General features: G+C 39.5%; 1 protein-coding gene across 1 annotated transcript in view; it reads right to left on the bottom strand.

Annotated features, from left to right (window-relative positions):
• Positions 1-22,658, bottom strand: part of LOC108260420 (LHFPL tetraspan subfamily member 7 protein) — a 132,709-nt gene that overhangs the window by 76,622 nt on the left and 33,429 nt on the right. Inside the window, exon 2 of the mRNA XM_017460707.3 lies at positions 18,215-18,353. Coding sequence (XP_017316196.1) covers positions 18,215-18,353 — 139 coding nt within the window. The remainder of the gene's footprint in view (positions 1-18,214; positions 18,354-22,658) is intronic.

The raw sequence follows: 22,658 nt of genomic DNA, 5'->3' as shown, positions 1-22,658 counted from the left end.
TAACATTTCCACCACCGTGCTTCACAGTTGGTATGAGGTGCTTCTCCTGAAAAGCTGTCCTTGGTCTGCACCAAACATGTCTGCTGTTACTGTGGCCAAACAACTCTATCTTTGATTCATCTGTCCAGAGCACATTATTCCAAAAGGCCTGGTCTTTGCCTATATTCTCATTGGCAAACTGCAGTCTTGCCCTAATGTTCTTTTTAGACAGGAAACGCCTTTTCCTGGCACGCTTCCCATGCAGGTCAAATTTGTGCAAGCTCTTTCTGATTGTAAAAGCATGCACTTTGACACTAACAGTTGCAAGACTTACTAGCAGATCCTGTGATTAAACTGTGAGATCCTTGGAGACTTCTTTTTGCATCAGATGATCTACTCTTGAGCTGAATTTAATCCTTTGCCAAACTCATAGGCATCCACAACCTTTTTTCTGAAGGCGTTATAGAACTCTTTAGATCTTGGCATGATGACACCACACACCTCAATAGCAAAGGGAACACCAGACAATAGATATGACAGGTTTAAATAAGAAACAGGTTCCACCTGCACTCCCTAAACAGGTTCTAATCACTGGCACCCAATCTTGAACACCCGATTCTAATTTTACGGATTTGAGGGCATCATAAATGTAACTCCATGTGACTGATGAGATTATAGGTTAATTTAAATCGTGAAAATGACTACAAAATGTCAATATTATGTGTTGTTTGATAAAGTGTATCAACTTTATTAATAGGCACCGTTTCAAAGAGGATCAAATGTTTGCTTGTCCAAATATGTAAAATAATAAATAAAAAATCAGCAATTTTCATGGGGTGTACATATTTGACTTATTTTGTCACATGACTGTGTGTGTGTATATATATATATATGTATATACATATATACATATATATATATATATATATATATATATATATATATATATATATATATATATATATATATATATATAAAAATATCTTTCTGCACTGATTCATCCTCGAACTGGGCAAAGAGGGAAAAAAAATCGTGCAATAAAACACGTGCACTAAACGTCAGATGAGCCATTCCAGTTCATCCGAGGCAAGGCGTTCACACAAGAGTAATATGTCTGTGCAATGCTGACGTATATAGGTCATGGATTAATGGTTGAAAACTCTGTCCTCAGGTGTGTATCGAAATGTAGCTCGGCTTCACACCTTGTTGTGCGCTGTAATAAAGCTGTTTACAAATCACCTCGTGTTCGGCCACTGCTGCAGAAGCTCACCCGAGAGTCTCAGATGCACTTGTGACAGCGTGTCCTACTTCTTCCTGTCGAAAATCTCACAAAAGCTCGAAGCACAGAGGTAACGCTGCCCAACATGGGCTCTTATCATGATAATAATGAGCATTACTGGTGGGACTAATACTAATACTAAGTATGGACAGCATGAGTCGCGAATTTTAGTTTAAAAGCCGCTGTGAAATGGTGGAAATGTACAACTAGAGAGCTAACGAGAAACTTAGGGACTAAACAGGAAATTAGTTCAGTAACCAAGAGGTAAATATGTTAATAAAGGAAGTTCTCAATGATGTGAGTTAATTAATTACTTATACAGCATTAATACGACTAACATCCCATTTGAATCCAAACTGATTTTCCCCTAATAAAAAAGACCGCTGTGTAAAAAATAAATTACTTCTTATAAAATCGTATACATGTTCATTTTAACAAAATCGACACTGTCATTAAAAAAGTTTATAAAAGATTAGCCGATGAAATTTTGGCGTATGCGATCGTGACATCATTCCTAGATGTCTGCGAATAAAGAAGCCTAATTGGCAAGAAGTATTAATACATGCAGTTTGCCTGAGTGCTTCTTTGATGTAGGTCCAGCAGCTAAATAGTCGCCAAATTCTGCTGGAAAACCATGCACCTGGCAACACTGGTTATAACGATCAGAGAAAAAAGGCATCGCAAATCATTCATATAAAACAGATGTTACAAATTTCCCAGTTTAATAATGTTTAATTAATCACATCCTAAAGTGTTTTATTTCTCTTACACCTCAGCAATTTGCCATTTGTTATTTATTAAACAATATGTCGTGTACTTTTTATCCATTTACAGTTACGTTTGATTTCATGTCTAAATTAGTCAGGCCACTGATCAAGTAGTCGACCATTTTAAGGGCTGTCTCAATCGCAAAATCCTTCCAATGCACCAGAACGTTCGTGTCCTAAAAAATCCCACAATGCACCGCAAAAAAAAAAAACAGGGAGCATCGACACTCACTATGTTCTCTTATTGGAAATGACGGCATGTTTTCTGAAGTCTCTCAGCTCGAACAAAATGGGGGACGAACTCTTTGCCAACTTCGTCTACAAATATTAGCAGCTTATTATTGTTGCTGTAGCTCGGAAATGATTACTCACGTTTGCGATTTTTAACTTTATTTGACATTCTATACACGGTTTGTTTGAGTCTGACGACTTCTACGTGTTTAAAGATTTTTTAAAAATCCGCTACCTAGCCTACGAACCTCCTTCTGTAACATGACAGAAACTCGTGTGATTAAGCTAACACATTTACATGACATATGAAACACATCTTACAGAAAACCTCACCATATCAACAAGTAAAAAAATTTTTTTAACGTGGAGCATCCAATTGTGTTAGTTGTTACTACAGAAATGATAAAGTATTACAACAAGCACAGAAATACTGTACTACCTAAGTTTAACTAACTAATCATCCATCCGTCCATCCGTCCATGCATCATCTATCTATCTAAAACGATGCAGCATATCCACTCTCTAAAACCTTCAAGTGAATACTGATCCAGGATAGTATTCCACCTGATTCCACCAGCTAATCTCAATCCAATCAGAGAGTCTGAAATCTAGACCGAAATTAGTCTGATTAAGGGAAAAAAAAAAAAAACTCCGAATGGCTTATTACCGGCTCTCGCAGGTGCCCTCGGCGCTGACGTCCTAACTAATACCATCACCCCACAGATCAAAAGAGAACATGGCATTCCTTTTAATCCATGACGTTATCTCTCAATCACAACATTCCTTCCAACCCCAGAAGCAATGAAGCTGTCCATCACGCCCAATAATAAGGATAGTGTTCACATTACAGCTTGGCTGGAGTTCCTCTTTACAAAATTGTGTTGAGAAGCACTGTTCCGTGGTGACAGGCTAATCATCCTGTCATCATTAATGTGTATGTAGCTCTTTATAATCGCTCCTGCTGTGGCAGGATTCAGTCCAAAGTGCTGACTGTTTGGACCTCCAGTATCTTCCCCGTAGCTAGAACTGAGTGTACATGATGACTGTCTGTCAATGGTGTTTAGCGTTTAGTCATTAGTGAGCCTGTCAGAGTAAATCATTGCCTGTTGTGTCTATTGGTGTCAAAAAGGCTCTCCATAGTGGAGTAGTGATCAATTTGAGGCAGTGTCTGTTTATGAAAAATGAGATAGATATTTAAGCCTTTCTAGCAGGACGCTGGGGTTCAATGGAAATCGACTTATCAGACATTTTCAATCAGCATAAACAAATGAATTATTTTATCGCCGCATCAGGACACTGTTGGGTTTCTGTGTATAGAGTATGGTGACTCTGCTGGTGAGCAGGGCAAAGGGAAAGGGGAGGGGTGTGAGCCCCCTGCTGGCAAACAATACATACCTTTCAAAAGCAGTCACATCGTTAAACAACAGGCTAATCATGTCAAGTGTGGCTGTATCCATTCTCTGGAAAAATAGTATCATTACAACACAGAAATCTGAAAGCCAATACTTAGCCATAAAAGGCACAAGTTAGTCATACTAGCGTTCATTACAGTAGCATTTCTGGGTAAAAACGTCACATTCAAGGCTGAGAAATGAGACTAGACAACAATGTATCATGCCTTCCTTCAACATTTCTGCTGAATCCCCAAACAGGAAAGATGAAGGGAGCAGCAGGACGGCTGAAAGCATCTGCCTCCTCATGCTCCATTATTTATAGAGCTGAGCTGACTCCGACTCAAACCGCTGCTAGCATCTTGGCTAAGTGTCCCTCCTGTTAGGTTGAAATACAGATCTCCAGGGAGAGAAACTCGAATCAAAGTGACAGAACAGACTGAGGTGCCCTCAGCTCAGCTCACATTACAGCTAGCATCACAGCTCAGAGTTCAGGATGAATAGGAAATAAAAATGTTTCTAAACATCATGGCTGAGACATGCTAAGCCTTCCTGTTTAATGTGCTAGAATCACATGCTAGCTTTTTGTGTACTATGATTTTTGATTGTTGTATGATAGTTTTATGAACTAGATCCTGATTTGGTTCCTACAGTGAGCTCCAAAAAATGTTTTGTTTTTTTTTATTATGGATTTATATTATTTGCATTTTCCAGACTATAAGTTGCAGAGTTTTTCTGGTGTGAAGTATCTTTTTAGGTCTTTCTCTTGAATTCTTAATTCTTTCTATTGAAACATAACATTTAGAAAATAAGGTGTAATTGCAAAATACTCAAAGTATATAAACTTGTTTAAATGACAAAAAATAAATGTTAATAAATGACCATGCCATGCCATTCACCATGCCATGTGATTACAGTACAGACAGCATTTCCTGGTCATGTGACATGGCTTATTTTTTGTTTTGTCAAACTTAAAGCCACCCTTTTTCCAGTTACATAAGAAAACAGTAGTTTTGTTTTATTGCCTATCAAAAAATCTGAGATAAATTAATTGTTGCCATATGGCAACACCATGCAGTAAAGGGTTACATTTAAATAGTGACTTTGAAACAGTGCAGAAATGCAAATATAAATTAATATTTCAAGACAATGAACATTCATTGTTTACTTTTTTTTTTTTTTTCAAAAATTTAAAAGGTTTTGCTTATTTCTAACAGAAAAATACACACGATTTCCAGATCCGCAGTGTGGTCCCAGACTTTTGGACCATACGCTCAATTCTGCGCTTGTTTCTACACGACTTTGATATATAAAGGCAATTGTGCAGAAGTGGAATGAAAACTGGGGTGGCATCTGCTCTCTGGCAGGCTTAGAAGAGCGTGTTAATGAACCACTAATTAAGCCTATTAGCTGGAAAGCTATGAACTAGTGACTAAATAGGCACCAAATGTGTAACGTTATGATGTTGTCTTATCTCGTACCTCTTCGTGACGAATTATTTATGAATGATGTCCCAAATTACAACAACCGACCAACAACTAGTGTTGGGTATACACTTCCTGAACCAGTTTTAGGTACATTATCAAAGTTGTGCTTTTGGGGGGTTTTTTTATGGGTGAAAAACAGGTGCTTAAAAAGACACTCAACGGTAAGAAGCAAGACGAATTCATTAAATAAAGAAGGGGTCATAAAGCGAGATAAGCCGAGGCGTTCGTGTAGCATGTAGAACAGAATGTTTTAATTGACTGGAGAACTAATTAATTCTGTAGTTTCACCTGATCACCATCGAAACAGCAGCCCGAGATCAAAAAGCACACACATCAAACACGGGCCAGACCTTCCCAAACACCTGACACCACATGTTCTGAATAGGAAATGCAGAAATATTCATAATCATATACACACACACAAATCAACACAAACGCACGCTGAGGTAAAATCCCCACAGAGTTTCTTTCAGCCAGTGAGTCAAAAACAAAAGCTGCACTTTTGCTTTGAGATCAAGGTGAAACGATGAAGAAGATATAAAGGTTGACTTTAACGCTACAACCGGAAATTTTTCAGAATAAAATCTGAGCACCAACCGAGAGGAAGAAAGAGGTCAAGTGTCTGTCAAATGCAAGACCCAAGCCACTAATGGGTTTGTACAGTGCCATACATAAGTATTCACCCCCATGTTTGAAGCTGGAACTCAAATGGATTTAATCTGGATTTGATGATTTATTTATTTATTTATTTCCCCCCAAATTTTGATGCAAATTGATATAATGATGCTCAGCAGGTTCTTCATAGTTTAAGATATTTTTATAACCAAACCCTGATCCCAGAACTTGGGCATGTTTAGGCATGTTCTGGAACGAGCTCAATTCAACTAATTTGATGAATTCTGATGGCAAGTGGTTTCACCAGAACTAATCCGCCATAATGAGGGTGAATACGTATGCACTCACAAACTGTAGTCATTTGTTTTGTAAATAATTGGGCAAACTATACTGACTTTTCCACCCACTGCAATGTTGTGTTACTATGTGTAGACTTGTGACATACAATCCCAATTAAGTGCATTTCAGTACTTATTGTATACTATGCAGTGAAATACTTATGCAAGGTACTGTAAGGTATTTGTGCTGTTAAAATGCAAACGAAGCATCATCCCCTGTTTGCCATTTTCATTTGCGTATCTTAAAGTGAACCCCGATTATGAAGACTTGTAGTTCTTAACACGCAATAATTGCCCTCTCCTACTAAAATACGTTGTTCAAAACACATGAAATATTTTCTCATTATTTGAAAAATCCTTAATGTTTAATACATATTTTAACCTATGGAGGCCGCCATTACGTTACATGGGTAATGCACTCCATTGTGCTGTGATAAGGGTGATATCTGTAAATATAATCAAACCCGTAAGCATCTTGTTAGTGCGTTTTTTCTGTGTATTCTCATAACGTAAAGCTTCTGTAAAATTAGCCTAAAACGCCTAGCCAAGGCATATCCAAAGTAAAATTAAAGCTGTTCTGGAACCATTTGGAGTATATGCATGGTTTTGGTCTCTTGAAACCTGGACTAAATATTTTTTACATAATTGGATTGTTTGGACCTTTGCCAGGGTAAAAAGACTGTTTTTGTTGGGATGTTATGGATCAGTGGATTACTATGAGGCTTCATAGGCGAGTTGCCTCAGTTTCGTGTTTGTTTTGTATATCGGGGTCTGACAGAGACGTCGATTGTAGCTGCTGTTGTCATTGTATTTTCAAACAGTTTATATCAATCGAATGAGAAGAATCTTAGCTTTCCAAAATCATATCGCCTGAGTACCTGTGTACACACGGAAGCAGTCGGAATTTTAACAGGTTAAAGTATACGACGGCGAGATGGCTGATAATCTCCAAAACTGTTGATATTAGAATAGGTTTGATCTTAAAACAATAGTTTAATCCATATGCTTACCTTGAACAAACGTTCTCGGTTGGCATAGACGTGTAGTCGCTGCACAGACACCATGGATTTTGCCAGACTCTCGCCTCCTTACCTCTCCGATCGTCTTCATTTTGATGTACATTTTGAGTAACGTGTTCTATGTTAGCCTCCTCGCTTATTTTACGCTCAGGTTCAAATAGAAAAAGCTGAATAGAATCGCCGGAGAATCAATACCGTTGCAACCATTTGACGTCACTACCCAGAATGCGCCGCGACGTAAACAGCAATGGCGACGTACGAGTGAAAGGATTTTTTTTTAAACTCACATCGACGGTGTTTTTGTATATCAAATTTATATAGCGGATGTCAGCGTTAATCTAATAAAGTATACAAGTCTTCATAGTCGGGGTTCCCTTTAAGTTCCTAAAGTGTAGTAGTAAAGTAGTAAAATGCCTGATTGTGGTTGTAAGGATGGAAGGTGAGTAAAGAGAGAGCTTAACTTTATTGCTTCATTTAAAGAAGCAATAAAGTACTTAATTGGCAGTTAGCAGTAAGTGATCAATTCCCACCTTGTTGTTTCTTAGCGTTTATTTCTATCATTCCCTCAGAAACATTTCTTCTTTTAAATAATTCTCAGGAGAAACTTTGTGTTTGCATTTTTTAAAATTAAATCTCCCTGAAATGTTTTTCTTGTTGGCAATTTTTCATTAATCTTCTCCGAAACTTTTTTATTAAAAAATATTTTTTAGCAGTCATTAATTCTCTTAGATATTTTTATTTGTCAGCATTTTCTCAGGGACAAGAAGTAAAGCCGGATGTCCGTGTTCTGGTGAATGATAGCTAACGCTAACTCTATATACAATATCTGTCTGACAGCACACTAATCAAGAAGGATCAGTCAGTTATATTATGGTCTCCAAAGTATTACTAGAACATAAATATTAAGCTGCGGATAGGTTTTTCTCCTATGTGATGAGCACTTAACATAACGACAAGATCGTATCTTGCCTGCTAGCTAGCTGCTGTTATAGCGAATTACTCGAAATGTCCTGACCAATCAGAATGGAGAATTCAACAGGGCTATGGTAAAGACAATAACAATAAATAAATAAAGGAGTCCATCCATTTTCAATACCGCTTATCCTACACATTATTATGGCGGAGTCTCGGAGCACAATGCAGGAGACACCCTGGACGGGGTGCCAATCCATCGCGGAGCACAATCGCACCCACTCACACACTACGGACAATTTGGAAATGTCAATCAGCCAACAACGCAGGACTTTGGACTGGGGAGGAAACCAGAGTCCCTGGAGGGAACCCCCGAGGCACAGGGAGAACATGCAAACTCCAAAAACACAGGACGGAGGCGGGATTCGAACCCCCAACCCCAAACCCAAGCTCTCACATAATGCTAAAACAGAATAAAGTAAAGGGAGAACATGCAAACTACATCAACACAGGGCGGAGACGGGATTCGAACCCCCAACCCCGGAGTCAAACGTGCTAACCACAAACACTTCATATACTCACAATATGTATACTTTCCCTGTACATATACAGTGCACTGTAGGTAAAAAGGAAAACACAATGTGGATGAATCCCATCCCGCAATGCTGCTACAGATGTGGTTAAAGCTAATGTCTGTAAGCATTGCTCTGTATATCTACAAGATGGCTCGGGTGTTTGTGTGTGTGTGTGTGTGTGTGTGTGTGTGTGTACCAAATCTATACGTCTGGAGGCACAGCTCCTTGTCGTCTGTGTGCATTCAGCTGAATGACTGTGTGCCCTGCATATGATGAAATGAGCTTGCAACAGCATGACAAATGATTATCCTGTAGTTTGGAGAAGATGCGAGGTAGGAAGTCAGAAAAGTGTGTGTGTGTGGGGGGGGGGGGGGGGGGGTGTTTGTTTGGTGTGTGCGCTTGTGTTTCGACTGCAAAAAAAATAAAGAGAAGACAAGAGAATCTCTCCAATTGCTTCAGAACTTCATGATGCACAGCAGGGACGAGCCGGTCCAACATGATAAATATTATTCCCCATCTTTACCTTTGGATGCAAATCAGGCTGCTTCTCAGCCAATCACCGTCTGAGTGGATGAGAGCGAGAAAACAGCAGGCGACTGTCAGCTTCACTGACTAGTAGCACCTCTGACGGTCTGTGACGGACAAAACCAAAATGTGCTTTCTTGTATTTGCATAATACAAAATGGGCTCCAGGGTCACCTCCCCAGAATAAATAAATAAATAAATAAATAACAAGCTGGTTGTTGTGAACGAGTGTGTGAATGTGTGTGCACCGTGTGATAGATTGACGTCCCATCCAGGGTGTATTCCTGCCTTTTGTCTAGCTCTCACACAACGCTAAACCAGAATAAAGTACTTAATGAAGATGATGATACTTTACTATCCTTGAAAGCAACCAAAAATGAACCCAAATTACAATATTTTGCATTCTACAAATACAAAAATATATTTTTTAAAGGGGAGAATGTGATTAGTGGGGCTAATCAAACTTCAGTTTACAAGTGAATGGCAGCTAATGCTAACTTTAGGTATCTATCACACTAATGAATCATGAATTCAATCTTACTGTCTCTTTGGTACGTAAATTGTTACTGCACATGGCGTAAACCTGCTGTTATTTTCCCCTCCATGTTTTGTCAGCTAACTAGCACCACGTCACTAGCTAGCAAAGGTGTAAGCTGGATGCTATCTAGGAAAAAAGTGAAAAACGTAATCATATGAAATCTTTTGACCTCGTACTTCACATCCAGTAATAGTAACAAGTCTTGTGTTTTTATGACGTGCTGGAAAACGTTAGCTAACAATTCTCTAAACAGTTTGTCAAGAATGGAAGTTGAAAACGGCTGAATTAGCTTTTTTCCCCCACTATTCATGTACCATACAGGTGCAGTTTGTTGATTTATAAGGTAGACACAGGGTCGGAAAGTAATGAACTACATGCACTCTTGTTAAAGTACAGTCTGATAATGATCTACGAATTATCCTGTGGTGATATCAGCATTTCACAGCTCAACATCCAATCTATAGAAATGTATACAGGTAAACCATTGGCTAGCTGAGTAAGCTAGACTAACTAGCCAGATCTTTTGATGTTTTATTTATGATGTATGAAACCCTGAATTAAACGTAATATGCCACTTCAATGTTCAGTAGTGCTTTTTGTGTTAAATATATCCGAGTGCTGCTACAGGATAATGTGTAAGCGGTGTCTTTGCTAGATAGCGAACTATGTAGCTGGAAACATGCATGAATAAACATGAGCTAGCTAATGAATCTACCAAAAAACTGAAACCCCAACAGTATCTGTCTACATACTCTTGACAATCGAGGTGGCGTTCACTCACGGTTAGTTAGCATAACTGTTCCAAAATGCATTCCTCTGATATCCTGCTGTCTCATTTTGGATTAGTTGTGTAGTATGTTGGACACGTGTAGTTTTTCACCAAATGACTTCTTTACTCTTGATCCACTGTTCAAGTGAATTATCACTACAATAGCAGTACTTTTCCTCAAGTCTCTGTACTCTTTCCACCACTGGGTAGACTCCTAAACTCATAAAACGGCCAATGATATGGCCGCTGAAGATGGCCCCACATGGATAGCCTAATGATCACGATAGGTTCACTGTGGATGGTACCACACCTTAAAACTCTTTTTACCAGAGGCCAAAAAATGGAATTGCCACCTGTTTTGGGGGTGCCCATGTTCAGCACTGAATTTATACGAGCCATTAACCACTCCACAGCAGTGGTTAATGGCTCATATGAAATTAGACACTGAGGGATTTACAAATTTGCAGTTTTTCATAAGTATAATTTTCTCGAGGCAGTTTTATACGGTGTTTTACTATCAGAAAAGCTTTACAGACTCACGATACTCTACACACAGAAACCCAACAGTGTCTTGACTAATCACTTACTATAGTAAACAAACATCACTGGACTAATCGAGTACATTCTCATTCTGCTGGTGGAATGGTACACCACTGTACTGCTACAAAGGCTTAAAGATGGCTGTGGATGTTTTTCCTGGCGATAGCCTAAAGCCTGCATTTGCTAAGAACTGTTTACACTCAAGTCTCCATCACTGAAAAGTTCTTACACGATAGACTTCATGTTCAAACTTGATCAAGTTCTTTTGAACACACTTCGCACTACTTGACTTTATAGTATACAGTAATAGAAAAGAAATGATTTATAATCACGGATGACGATGGGTTCCCTCAAGCCCCCGTGCTTCAGGGCTTCCTCCCGGTTACTCCAGTATCTTCCCCGAGTCTATTGACATGCATTGTAGGCTGACTGGCATTTCCAAATCGTCCGTAGTGTGTGAATGCGTGTGCGATTGTGCCCTGTGATGGGTTGCGACCCGAGTTCCCTGGGATAGGCTTCAGGCGACCCTGCGACCCTGTGTAGGGTAAGCAGTATGGATGGATGGATATATGGATCAGTGTACATGCTGTTTCGTGGCAGTCATGAGACAATCTGCAGGAGAAAGAAGTGCGGAAAAAGGGAAAGAAAAAAAAAAAACCCAGAACAAACGGAATCCTTAAATTTCTCTGGGAGATGATTTCAAAGACAAAAGGTAACCCGTGTAGAGAGGGATACAACAGAGCAAGTGCGAGATGGAAGAGAATTGTACAGCACAGTACTAATTAGCTCTTGTGGCTTCTCCTACTTGGGGCAAATTGGAAATCATTGGAGGATAAAAGCTAAGAATCACTTCTGATAAGAGTATACTCAAACGCACAACATGGCAAAACACCTGACGTGTGCAAAAGCGCAAATAATTCAAACTAATATGCTTAATTAATTGGGATTGCAAAGGGCAGAAGGAGGGGATGCTTTTCATTATATGGTCTGGGATTCGAGAAAGGCTGCTGTTCTCTGTGATATCGATAGTACTCATTTATTAAAGAAGTCAACGAGTATGGTTGAGGATTTGCTGCTCTCTGAAATCCAAAATGTTGCAAAAACTGAAATATAGTATGCGCTTTGTGCATGCACCACTTTCATTGACTGCACAACATGATATGTCTAATAGAAAAAGCACAGCCTTAATGTGACTTGTTTTAGCGTATTGCTTTCATGTCTCAGAGGTCTGTGCTCTGATATATTGTGCGATATATTTCAGGCTTCAACACGTTTACTTGCTAACTTAGGTTATTAAGAGTTATGGCTGCAATTTGTCTGAAGAAATGAACACTGTGTTTGTGGGGGCATGTTTTTACATCACGGTGGAGACCAAGTGTCCCCACAAGGATAGGAATATCTGACAGGTTTGACCTTGTGAAGACATTTGGCTGGTGAGGGGAAACGTCCTTTTAAACAAAACTGCAGCTTTTGTTTGGTTTCCTTTTGGTTACTAAAGCTTAAGGTAAGGTTTAGATTTAGGAGCAGCAGAGCAGAAATTAGCCACATTAATAATTACGTCAAAGGAAGATCGTTACAAGGATAGTAAGACAAATGTGTGTGTGTGTGTGTGTGTGTGTGTCAGGCCTTGCCCAATGAATCTGGCGTACTCACGTTCCATGGAAACACGTGCCACCACTGGTCCGAATCCAGAGAGGGGGGAAAAAAGCAGCAACATAAAATATACATGTAGAAAGAGAGTGTGGAAGAAGAAAGAGAGAGAGACAGAGAGAGAGCGCACATCTCAGCATGTTGTGAATCCTACCAACTCATGCTGAAAGATTCATTGGAATATGAGAACCCATGAACCCATGAACTTCCCACCACTCTCTCTCTCTCTCTCTCTCCCCATCCCACTCTCTCTCTATCCATCGCTCTCTCTCTCTCTCTCTCTCTCTCTCGTGCATTTTCTCTGAGAATTGCACGAGGGAGCTTAGAAAGCCAGAAGGGCACTAGTAAGTGTCTGAAGGCTGCTTGCACATAAAACCCACCCCCTCTGCAGTATAAAATCTAAGAAGAGACATGTTATCACTGTCAGGTTATAGAAGCGCATAGGCACAAAAAGAAAGAAAGAAATGAATCACTCAAGAGACAAACTGTATCCCCCAGATGTGGCTTATTCATTTCTTTTCCAATTTCCATGAATATTATTCAACCCTCACACAATTTCAGGACAAGGAACAGACAAAATTGGTTCACTGGGGGGGAAAAAAAGAAATATGAAAGGTCACTGGCTGATGAATTCAATTTTAGTTTCGGTTGAAATCAGTTCCCCTTGCTTTTTTGACACATTACTAACTCATTTGCAGTCCAGCCATTCTATTTCACACACACTCACACACACACGTTTGTCTTACTATCCTTATGAGGACCTTCAACTGACATCGTTATCAATGCAGCTAATTAACGGGACTAAATTACTTTTAGTTGTTGTTGTTTTCTTGTTATTGTTTTTTTAAATGAAAACTCATGTGGACAAGCCAAATGTCCGTACGTGGTCAAAACTGTCACAACAGGACAGTTTGAAGATTGAACATTTGCTGTGAATAACCGAAAAGCTTCCATTTACCAATTACATTCCTACTTTTACTGTAGTTTCAAATGATCTGCACTGCAGTCATGCTGGGGGAAAAAAAATAGAAGTAAAATACTTGCGCTTGTCATTTTGGATCCAAAAAAGCACCAATATTGATAAAAGTGACACCTACGAAGGGAACCGACAGTGAGGTGTTATAGAAAGACTGCTCTCATTCATTGTTGTGTGCAGGATGAAATCAGTGGGGGGGATCAGTTAGAGAATCGCGTCGGATTGTCTCGCCTGAATCATCTAGAAAGGTTTTCAATCATCCTTTGTCGGGACATTTTGCCGCTTATCCACATGGCTTCATCAGTTTTTCATCAGCTTCCAAAACAATGGAATACGCGCTACTTCAATGACCAAAAGTCATTGATTTTTAACAATGATATGAGTTACTGGACTGGGTATCAGAATGAAATGTGAGAGACTCCCTAAGGATACAGTGAGACAGCTGGAGAAACTAGCCAATCAATACAGTACAGAAAGTATAGAAACAATCCACCAGCTAACTCCTTAGTTGTCCTTCATCTACCAAAGAAAAAAAAAAGAGAAGAAAAAGAAATATGCTGAGATTTACTCAGAACCCAAAAGCATAGTGGGAAATATTTTAGAGTAAGCAAAACAAAGGCTGAATTATTTAACACCCACTTTTCGCTCAGTGCATCATCGCAGCAGAAAAGACACACTGAGACGTACATTTCCAAATTTTATCTAACGATGGTGAAAAGACATTATCCAGGCAACAATGGACTTATTTATCAAACTGAATATGAATTCATTTACTTATAAACTGTTCATAGGAGCATGTACTCAAGAAATTAAAATCCAGTTCGCCCAGAGGGGAAAAGTTTGTATCCTACAAGAGCTCAGGAGATATATATGGGAATAAGGAGACTCAGTAATGTGGACTTCAATTGATTGGTTTCAAATCATATAATTAGCATGAGTTACTGCAATTTTATAGACAGATTACTTCGTTAAGATTAAAAAGCTTATTTTCTGCGGTTTTACACATGAATTTAACGAAATTGTTGTGAAACTGGGTCATTTTTATGACTCGAAAAAAATCCATACATTAAGACAAATAAGTCTAGGTATTCAATTTGAGCAAAATAATTAGCGTGTGTCTAGAGTAGCCAATGCAATGCAGTAGCTAAGCTGAATTACTGGAGGATTTAGCGCAACGCCTTGCCTAGGAGGCACGAATGACGACCGTTTAGTCGTCATTTGAATGTTTTCAGCTCGCTGTGAGCTTTGCCTTTTATGGAGTTTTGTGGGCGTCGCTAAATGCAGATCAGCCGTGCCCTGAATGTACTTGGTAATTTATCAACATGTACGTGAGAGTATGGCGGAAATGAAAACTTTTGTAAAGCTGACAGGGATTTAATTTGGTTTAATTCAGCCTTTTACACACAACGTTAAGGATTGCTCGTCTTTGGAAGTGTATTGTATGAGTTTGGATGGTTTTCTGTCAATGAAAGGTCCTCTGTTTGGTGCCTATGCATGGCTACGATTGATTTCAATTGCCTCTTTTACCCTTGAATCACTGGATATCAATGAACTACAGCGCTGTTCTATCATCGATACCCCCAGCCAGATGCGGGCACTTTTTTTTCCCTTCTTTTTTTTTTCTTAATTATAATAGTTTTACAGCAATATCATTATTTTCTAATTAGCTCCAGGAAATAGATCAGGAGGGAGTACCTACTCCCTGTTGTTAACATGATCTACAGTGGCACTGTAATGGCTATCAGCCAGAGAAAAGCCAGAACAGCAGGCGTTTAAATCGAACCTCTAAACAGTATACAGTGCAGGCACTTTTAAATCCTTCGCACTTGAATTTCCGTTAGAATGTCCTGTATAGATGAGTCACATATAAACAAGAGGGGATAAAGACTGGCCTTTATTATCATGGTTATAAAATTTAGAGATGATTGCGTGGGTGTTTGAGTCCAGCTGCCTCTTAAATGAAGGCTGTCGCCTCAATAAGCCCCGTTCTGACCCGTGAACCTGTGATCTATTCTAAGGGTCCATAATTGTCTTTTTTTTTTTTACATTAGCCATTTGAGCTCTTGCCGCTTCATCTCGATGTGTCATAAACATTCGTCTCCTGGCAACAGTCATCAACGGCCACTATTTCAGCCTTTATTTAATAATTTCACTCTTTGTTGAGTGCTGTGTATCGTCTTTTCAGTTGAACTCCGTGCTGAGTTCTGCGTGTCAGAATGATATTTACAAAGACTGAATGAAGTGCTTTGGTGGTGAAATGGCTGGGATACTCATCCCAAGCCCTTGTTTATTTGTGCAAGATGCTGTGCTTGGATTGGTAATGGCATCGTTTATTTGCCAAAGTCTTTGTTGTTTTCAGAGTGCTGAAAAACAAGCTAGATCAGGGCTTCAGTTCAGAACATCATGTCTAATCATATTACAACCCTGTGTTGGACAACTGAAAGGAGAACATTGTGATTCACTCAGAGAATGCTGGCTGGAGGTAGTATCAGCCTTAGAGTGTGTGAAATAAAAGTAAAAACAACCAATCTACCCATATTTCAGTGGTATGTTATTTCTTGTCTCAGTCTCAGACACTCCTGTTCACTTAAACTTTCTTGACCAAGTGGGAACTAAAAAGTGCAACAACAAAAAAAAAAAAATCATGACATAACATCTTTAAAAGCAAATCAAACATCTTTTAGTGTGAAAGGAGCCAGTTCGTGTCAAACTCTATGGCAAAAGCTAGAATTCTGGATTGGGGGACTGTATTGGTTTTTTCCACTTGTGATGTTGAAAAGTGTCTTACTGTCCAATAACAGACCATTTCTCAGATTGAATTTGGCATATATTACAGCATATTTTAAGTGTTTCTAAATCAATGAATAATTTTTCAACTTTATAGATCAATGCTAAATGTCACAAATGTCACAAACCACTATTGTGTCTACAGTTTTGTGTGTGCAGTATTGGCACCTTAGTGACTAGATGACAGACCTCTTCAATGACTTTATTTCAAACATTTTATTTCAATAAGTCCAGTAACTTCTTGAGCAGATGTTAGAGAATGTTCTGCACTCGATACGGATCTTCGGCTCACATCATAGCTGCTGGTTATATGAGTTGAGACAGCGGGTTCAGTCGACTCACCACCAGTGACCTGACTCAACTGCAATCTCAGTTCAAAAAAAGCCTACGTTCCCAACAACCAATCACTAATTAACATCGCTCCCAAAGACCAATCGTTGATCACCATTGTTCCCAACCAGTAATTACTGATCCCAACATCCAATCTCTAATAAACCTTGTTCTCAAAGACCAATCACTGAACACCATTGCTTCCAGTGACCAATCACTGATCACTATTGTTTCCCTACAACCAACCACTGGTCATTGCTTCCCAATGACCAATTATTGATCATCATTGTTTCCCAATGACTAATTACTGATCATCATTGCTTCCCAACGACCAATTATTGATCACCATTGTTCTCTACAACCAATCACTGATCACCATTGTTTGTCCCACCAGTGCAGTTCTTTGTTCATGGTTTTAAAGTCTCTTCTTGACAAAATGTACAAGTAATAAAAAAGCGAGCATGACGAGGAGGAGGGAGTCCAGTGCCACCGCCCAGTATCGTGGAGGATCACTTCCCAGCTGGCTGAGGACCAGATGACAGCGTGTCTGGGGACTGGAGAACCAGTATTTTTTCTCTCTCTCCTCTCTCTCTCTCTCTCTCTCTCTCTCTTGCTGTCTCTCCTGCTTTCTCCCCTCTTCCTCTCCTCGCCTCTCCTCTCCTCATCCTCGCTCCCAGGATGTGGCGCCGGCTGGCCAAAGGACGGACCCTCCCAAAAGGGTGGGAGGGGTTGTACGTCAGGCCGGAAACCCGAATCTGGCCGCGGAGGAGTGTGGGAGAGATCAGTGGGAGAGAGAGATAAAGGAGTGGGTGGAAATGCCAGAGGGGGAGAGAGCGAGAGAGACACGCATGCACTTTGTGTTTCATTTATGTGTTTTCATGATTAAACTTTACGTTGATGTTCGGGCGGTTCCCGCCTCCTCCCTGTCCGTTTTTAAAGTTTGTTATAGCGAGTTATTCCATCCATGGCCATTTCACTCATGTCCAACTCCTTACTACTACTATTTCACTTTGTCTGCATTCTTTATAGAAATTTCAGTATCATGTAAATACATCAAAGGATAGTTTGTAAGTTATACTCCATTATTTCGTCTTCAGAAAACCCTTCTTCATGCAACACTTTTTTGATATGCAAATGATCATGCCGATTCAATGAATATTCATATTAGTCTATGACAACATCTGGCGACTTCTAGCGACTTTTTGCGCATGCATTACCTACTTTCCCCTGAAAAGAGCTGACAGCACCATGTGCGTGTTGCACGGAGCACAGATTGCTAAAAGACTGTTACGCTATAAAGTATAAATTTGCATTCACAAAGCAGTTGTTGCCCACAACTAATAAAAAATCTGTCCAGTCCTTATCAGGTCATAATGCTACAAATAACCCTCCAAAACTATCTGATTTGCATAATGCTAATTAGTCTCTGTTAGCTATAAAAAAAGTTCCGATATATCCCCGTTGTACACAGCTAGCGGAGTAAAGAGGAGGTGTCTGTGTACTAACCTGCAGCCATCTGCATGTATCCAGCCAGTGTGCAGATCTTCCTCTCGCAGTTTCCACCGGGCAAGAAGATGGTGATGATGGCCAGCAGCGAGCTGACAGCCAAGAGCGCGCAACCTCCGGAGCACAGCACAGCACTCGTCTGCAAGCACAACACAATACAAACCCTAAGTGTGGTGCACTGCATTATTTTTGCATCATTACCTTGCAGTATGGCTACATTGCATTATTATTATCATTATTAGTAGTATTATTAGTGTTCCAGTGGTACTATAGAGCGAGTCCTGACCAGCTGGATCATTGTCTGGTATGGGAGATGCAGCTGGCCTTGGAGTAGAAATTGAAAATGGCTGAGAACTTTATTGGGGGCTTGTTTTGTTGTTTTTTTCCGCTTCCATTTAGCACAAATGCTGCATCCAGAAGGCCTCTAGCATTGTGGATGAACCCAGTCACCGGCACACAGGCTCGGCCCCCCTGCTGTCTGGAAAAAATACCCACATTATCCGCACTAGCACTTTTATTGCATATATCTTTCTGGGCTGACCTCCTTTACCCCTCATAAATGTTCTTCCTGATGTCATCCTTATATCTATATACTTTATATGTGCTTCATGCTTTTATGATGATGCTTATGATTTAAGCATGTAATTTGCACACGGGCAGTCTGCATGCTTATACGTACTGCTGTTTGTACAGTAGTGTGTATTTATTGAGGCCGTTCTCTGTAATTACTGTACTTTGCAATGTAGTGCTGTACATGACTCTTGACTTGCATCACTTTACCTCGACACTGTACTGTCTTTTATGCTGCACGCTGTTCCGACAAGCACAATATTTCAACTCCCAGATACATATTTCGTCACATGTCTATGTCTTGGCTTGACCTATGACTTTATTCTTCTGTGCATAGCTCCCTTAGTGTGTAGTATAATTATAATGTCATCATCACCTATCATTATTAATTGAGTGCAAATTTTATTCGTATGACTATAGACATCATGAGACAGGTGACATGAGATAGCATCCTATTCTGGTTTCTACTTAGTCCAATCAAACTGCCTTCTGAGGGTCATCAATTTCATCAAAATGAGATACCTGACATCAACAGTAAAGCTACGGCGCTGTACTACGAAGTCGCCAGTAGGCGTTCCTACTACTGGGTGCAGAACTAGCATTCCACTTTTGACAACTAAAATGAAACATTCTGGAGGGACAGTGTTTGTATATAAAATTCACCAGTGTATATATGCATCATATCCGACAAAACGAATGAGAAGCAGCGTGTGGTCTTTGCCATTGCGACTATCTATCTGTGGTGAAAGCGCAAGCGCCGGACTGTCTGGGTCCACGAAACAATTCAGCCTCGCAGGCAGCATGGCGGATTGTGGATCACGTGCGCTCGACTGTCTTCACTCCCATTGGTAGTTGCTGCACAAAGTCACTCGTGACACTGGACACGCCCACATCTAGTCACCAACACTCGCTGTCGTTCATGTTGCTGGAAGTCACCAGCTCTCATTGAAAATGAATATGTGTATATATATATATATATATATATATATATATATAACCCTGATTATTGATTAATTTCCTATAACAGCGAGCCGCATCATGTATGGAATGGACATTAACTTATCAGACATTTTCATTCAAGATAAACAAATGATTTATTTTAGCTGTTATAAGATTAGTCAGGACACTGTTGGGTTTCTGTGTGTAGAGTATCGTGGCTCTGTGTTTAGCTCCCGCTGTGGAGGGGTGTGAGTCCACTGCAGGGTAAACTATAAAAATGATAACATTTAAACATACTACGCTAGGTTAAAAAAAAACAAAAAAAAACTTATAAAAAACTGCAAATTCTTAAGTCTACTATCATATGAGCCATTAACCACAATTACTGTGGAGTGTGACATCACAAATTAATTCAGTGCTGAACACAGACTCCCCAAAACAGGTGGAAATCCCTTTTTTTTTTTTAAATTTGTGCAAATTCAACCTAAGAATGACTACTGAAAGAGCGCTCTTTGTATTAATCACAACTTTTTAAACTTTATTTCAGTAAACCGTGTAAACTGCACACAAACTATCCATAGAAAATGTTCACCACAAAAAAAAAAAAACAATTATAGTGAACAATAAAGTTCATGTTGTTAGTATACTATTAACAGGGCCTTATAAAATCACTGATTCTACACCACTGAGGACACGATATTCTTTCCGAGCCAACTTTCTGTCTCTATTTTACTTTTTGTCAACCAAGGCTGCTGGGTTTAAGCGCATGGTGGCTGAACATCTGTCTTTTTAGCAGAAGGGGTGTGTGAACATTTCTACCGGCGTACCACCTACCACTAAATTAGGCATCCTCGTGCAGGCAGACAAACAAACCCAAAATTAGTACAACCATGAAAACAGAGAGGAGTTTGATGTCTAGGCAGCAGGAAGAGAGAGAGAGAGAGAGAGACAGAGAGAGAGAGAGAGAGAGAGATGACGTGCTGTTAGAATGTGGTCGCTTGAGCTGATAGTGTTCTTCCTTATCCGGCAACGTGATCCCTAAGCTTCTTCATTATTCCCAGGTTTTTGATACTGTTCTTCCTGTGCCTTGCCCAGATAATCACATGTTTGTCAGTCAGGGAACATAAATCATAGCTAAATGTATGTAATACAGTGAAACACACATATACGACCATATAAAACTACACACGACACACACACACACACACACAGTGGCATACAAAAAGTAAAATCTGATAAGAAATGAACACACACACACACACGCCGAGTGTAGAGCAGGGCCCTGAGGTGATTAAGAGTGTCTAATGAGAGAAACACAACTAACCCCACAACTAACACCTGCTTCACAGCCCCTGTGGTTTGGTGGTAATGATGAAAGCAATAATGATAAACATTACATTGTGTGTGTGTGTGTGTGTTGAGGTGGGGGGGGCGGGAGGGGTACTCTGAAGCGAGGCCTCGTAACAAAGGAAGTGTCAAAGACAAAGACATGCACATCTGTATCTGAAACAACAGCTGTAATGTTTCTAATAATTACACTCCAACGGTTGACGGCGCCATTGAAGAATGAAACGAAGTGCTCGACAATAACGGCGTGCGCCCATTCCAAAAACATTACGCAAAGTAATATGGGAAGATAGACCCAGCAGACGTGCCCGGTTCAACATATTTCCTACTGTAAGGAGCCATTCCCTTCCAAATGGGACTCATATATTAGGAGAAATGGCTTGCGATCTTGACACCATTTTCGGATCTCTCCTGCTTCACAGACGCTTCAGCGCTTCTTTACATAGCATACACACGCATATATATCACAGGACGCGAGCTCACAAAATAGATGGGATATTATATCACGCTGCAGTACGTCGCAGTTAGCTGTGACGACGAGGGAAATGATCATAACATTACGACGTAGAGTAAGATCGAAACGCCCGAGTTTCCGCTGCCGCAAATTTCCCGTTTCTAGTAGTTGTGGAACGTGATGCAAACTGATATGTAGAATGTTATTCTTTCAGATTGAAAAATTATTATAAGAATCTATACATATGATATCATTTAATATGAATGTACAATAATATTAGATCTTATTATAATGTATGTAAACTTCTGTAAAGCTTTCCAAAAAATAAATACAAACATTGTTTAATATAAGAAAATTCATAATACAAAACAGTAAACATGAACAGAATTCATATCTGCCATTTTAAATCGTGTGCTTCCTCTCACGTGTTTCCATCTGATAAGTGGTCACGTGATTTTACTATTACTAGGTTGTTTGGATGAAATTCTCTAACTTGTATTTTTATTTATTTTTTTGAATCCAGAAAGTTTTAATTGACTTTTTCTGTTGACACACTTGTGCCAGAAAACCATTTTTTTTTAAATACGTAAAAAAAAAATAGAGTGCTAAGACATTTGCACAGCATGGAAAAATATAACATAACACGCAATATACTAGCTATACTATAAGAAATAATATAAAAGATGTAGTAAGAATTAAGCGTACTACACAAAGCAAAACGTGACGGTTATACATTATCAACTTAACGTTTTTCATTTGTATTAATATTAATAAAATAATTCTGACATCGTGCTTGTGAAGTGTCATTTTGTTAAGTTCATATAGTGGTTTCTGGTACAGCTTTTAAATAATAATAATAATAATAATAATAATAATGTGTTCTCGAAAATGAACTACCAGCTGATTGCAATGGTTATACACGGTGCTGTGGAATTCTTGCATCTGATTGGTCAGAAGAAGTTCGTATTTGTCAATATGGTGAAGGATATTTAGCATTTTTGGTGGCGCGTTCGAGCCATGTCGGAAAGATCGTATTTACGAGTCGACCACACATGAACGCCAGCACAAAGCCGTAATTACGAGCGGGTAACTCTGGATTTTCTTTGAATTCCGAGTTTCCGAGTCCGAGGCGTG

Source organism: Ictalurus punctatus, chromosome 28, assembly GCF_001660625.3.
Source record: "Ictalurus punctatus breed USDA103 chromosome 28, Coco_2.0, whole genome shotgun sequence".
NCBI classification, from domain to species: domain Eukaryota; kingdom Metazoa; phylum Chordata; class Actinopteri; order Siluriformes; family Ictaluridae; genus Ictalurus; species Ictalurus punctatus.
This window is presented reverse-complemented; position numbering and strand designations above follow the sequence as displayed.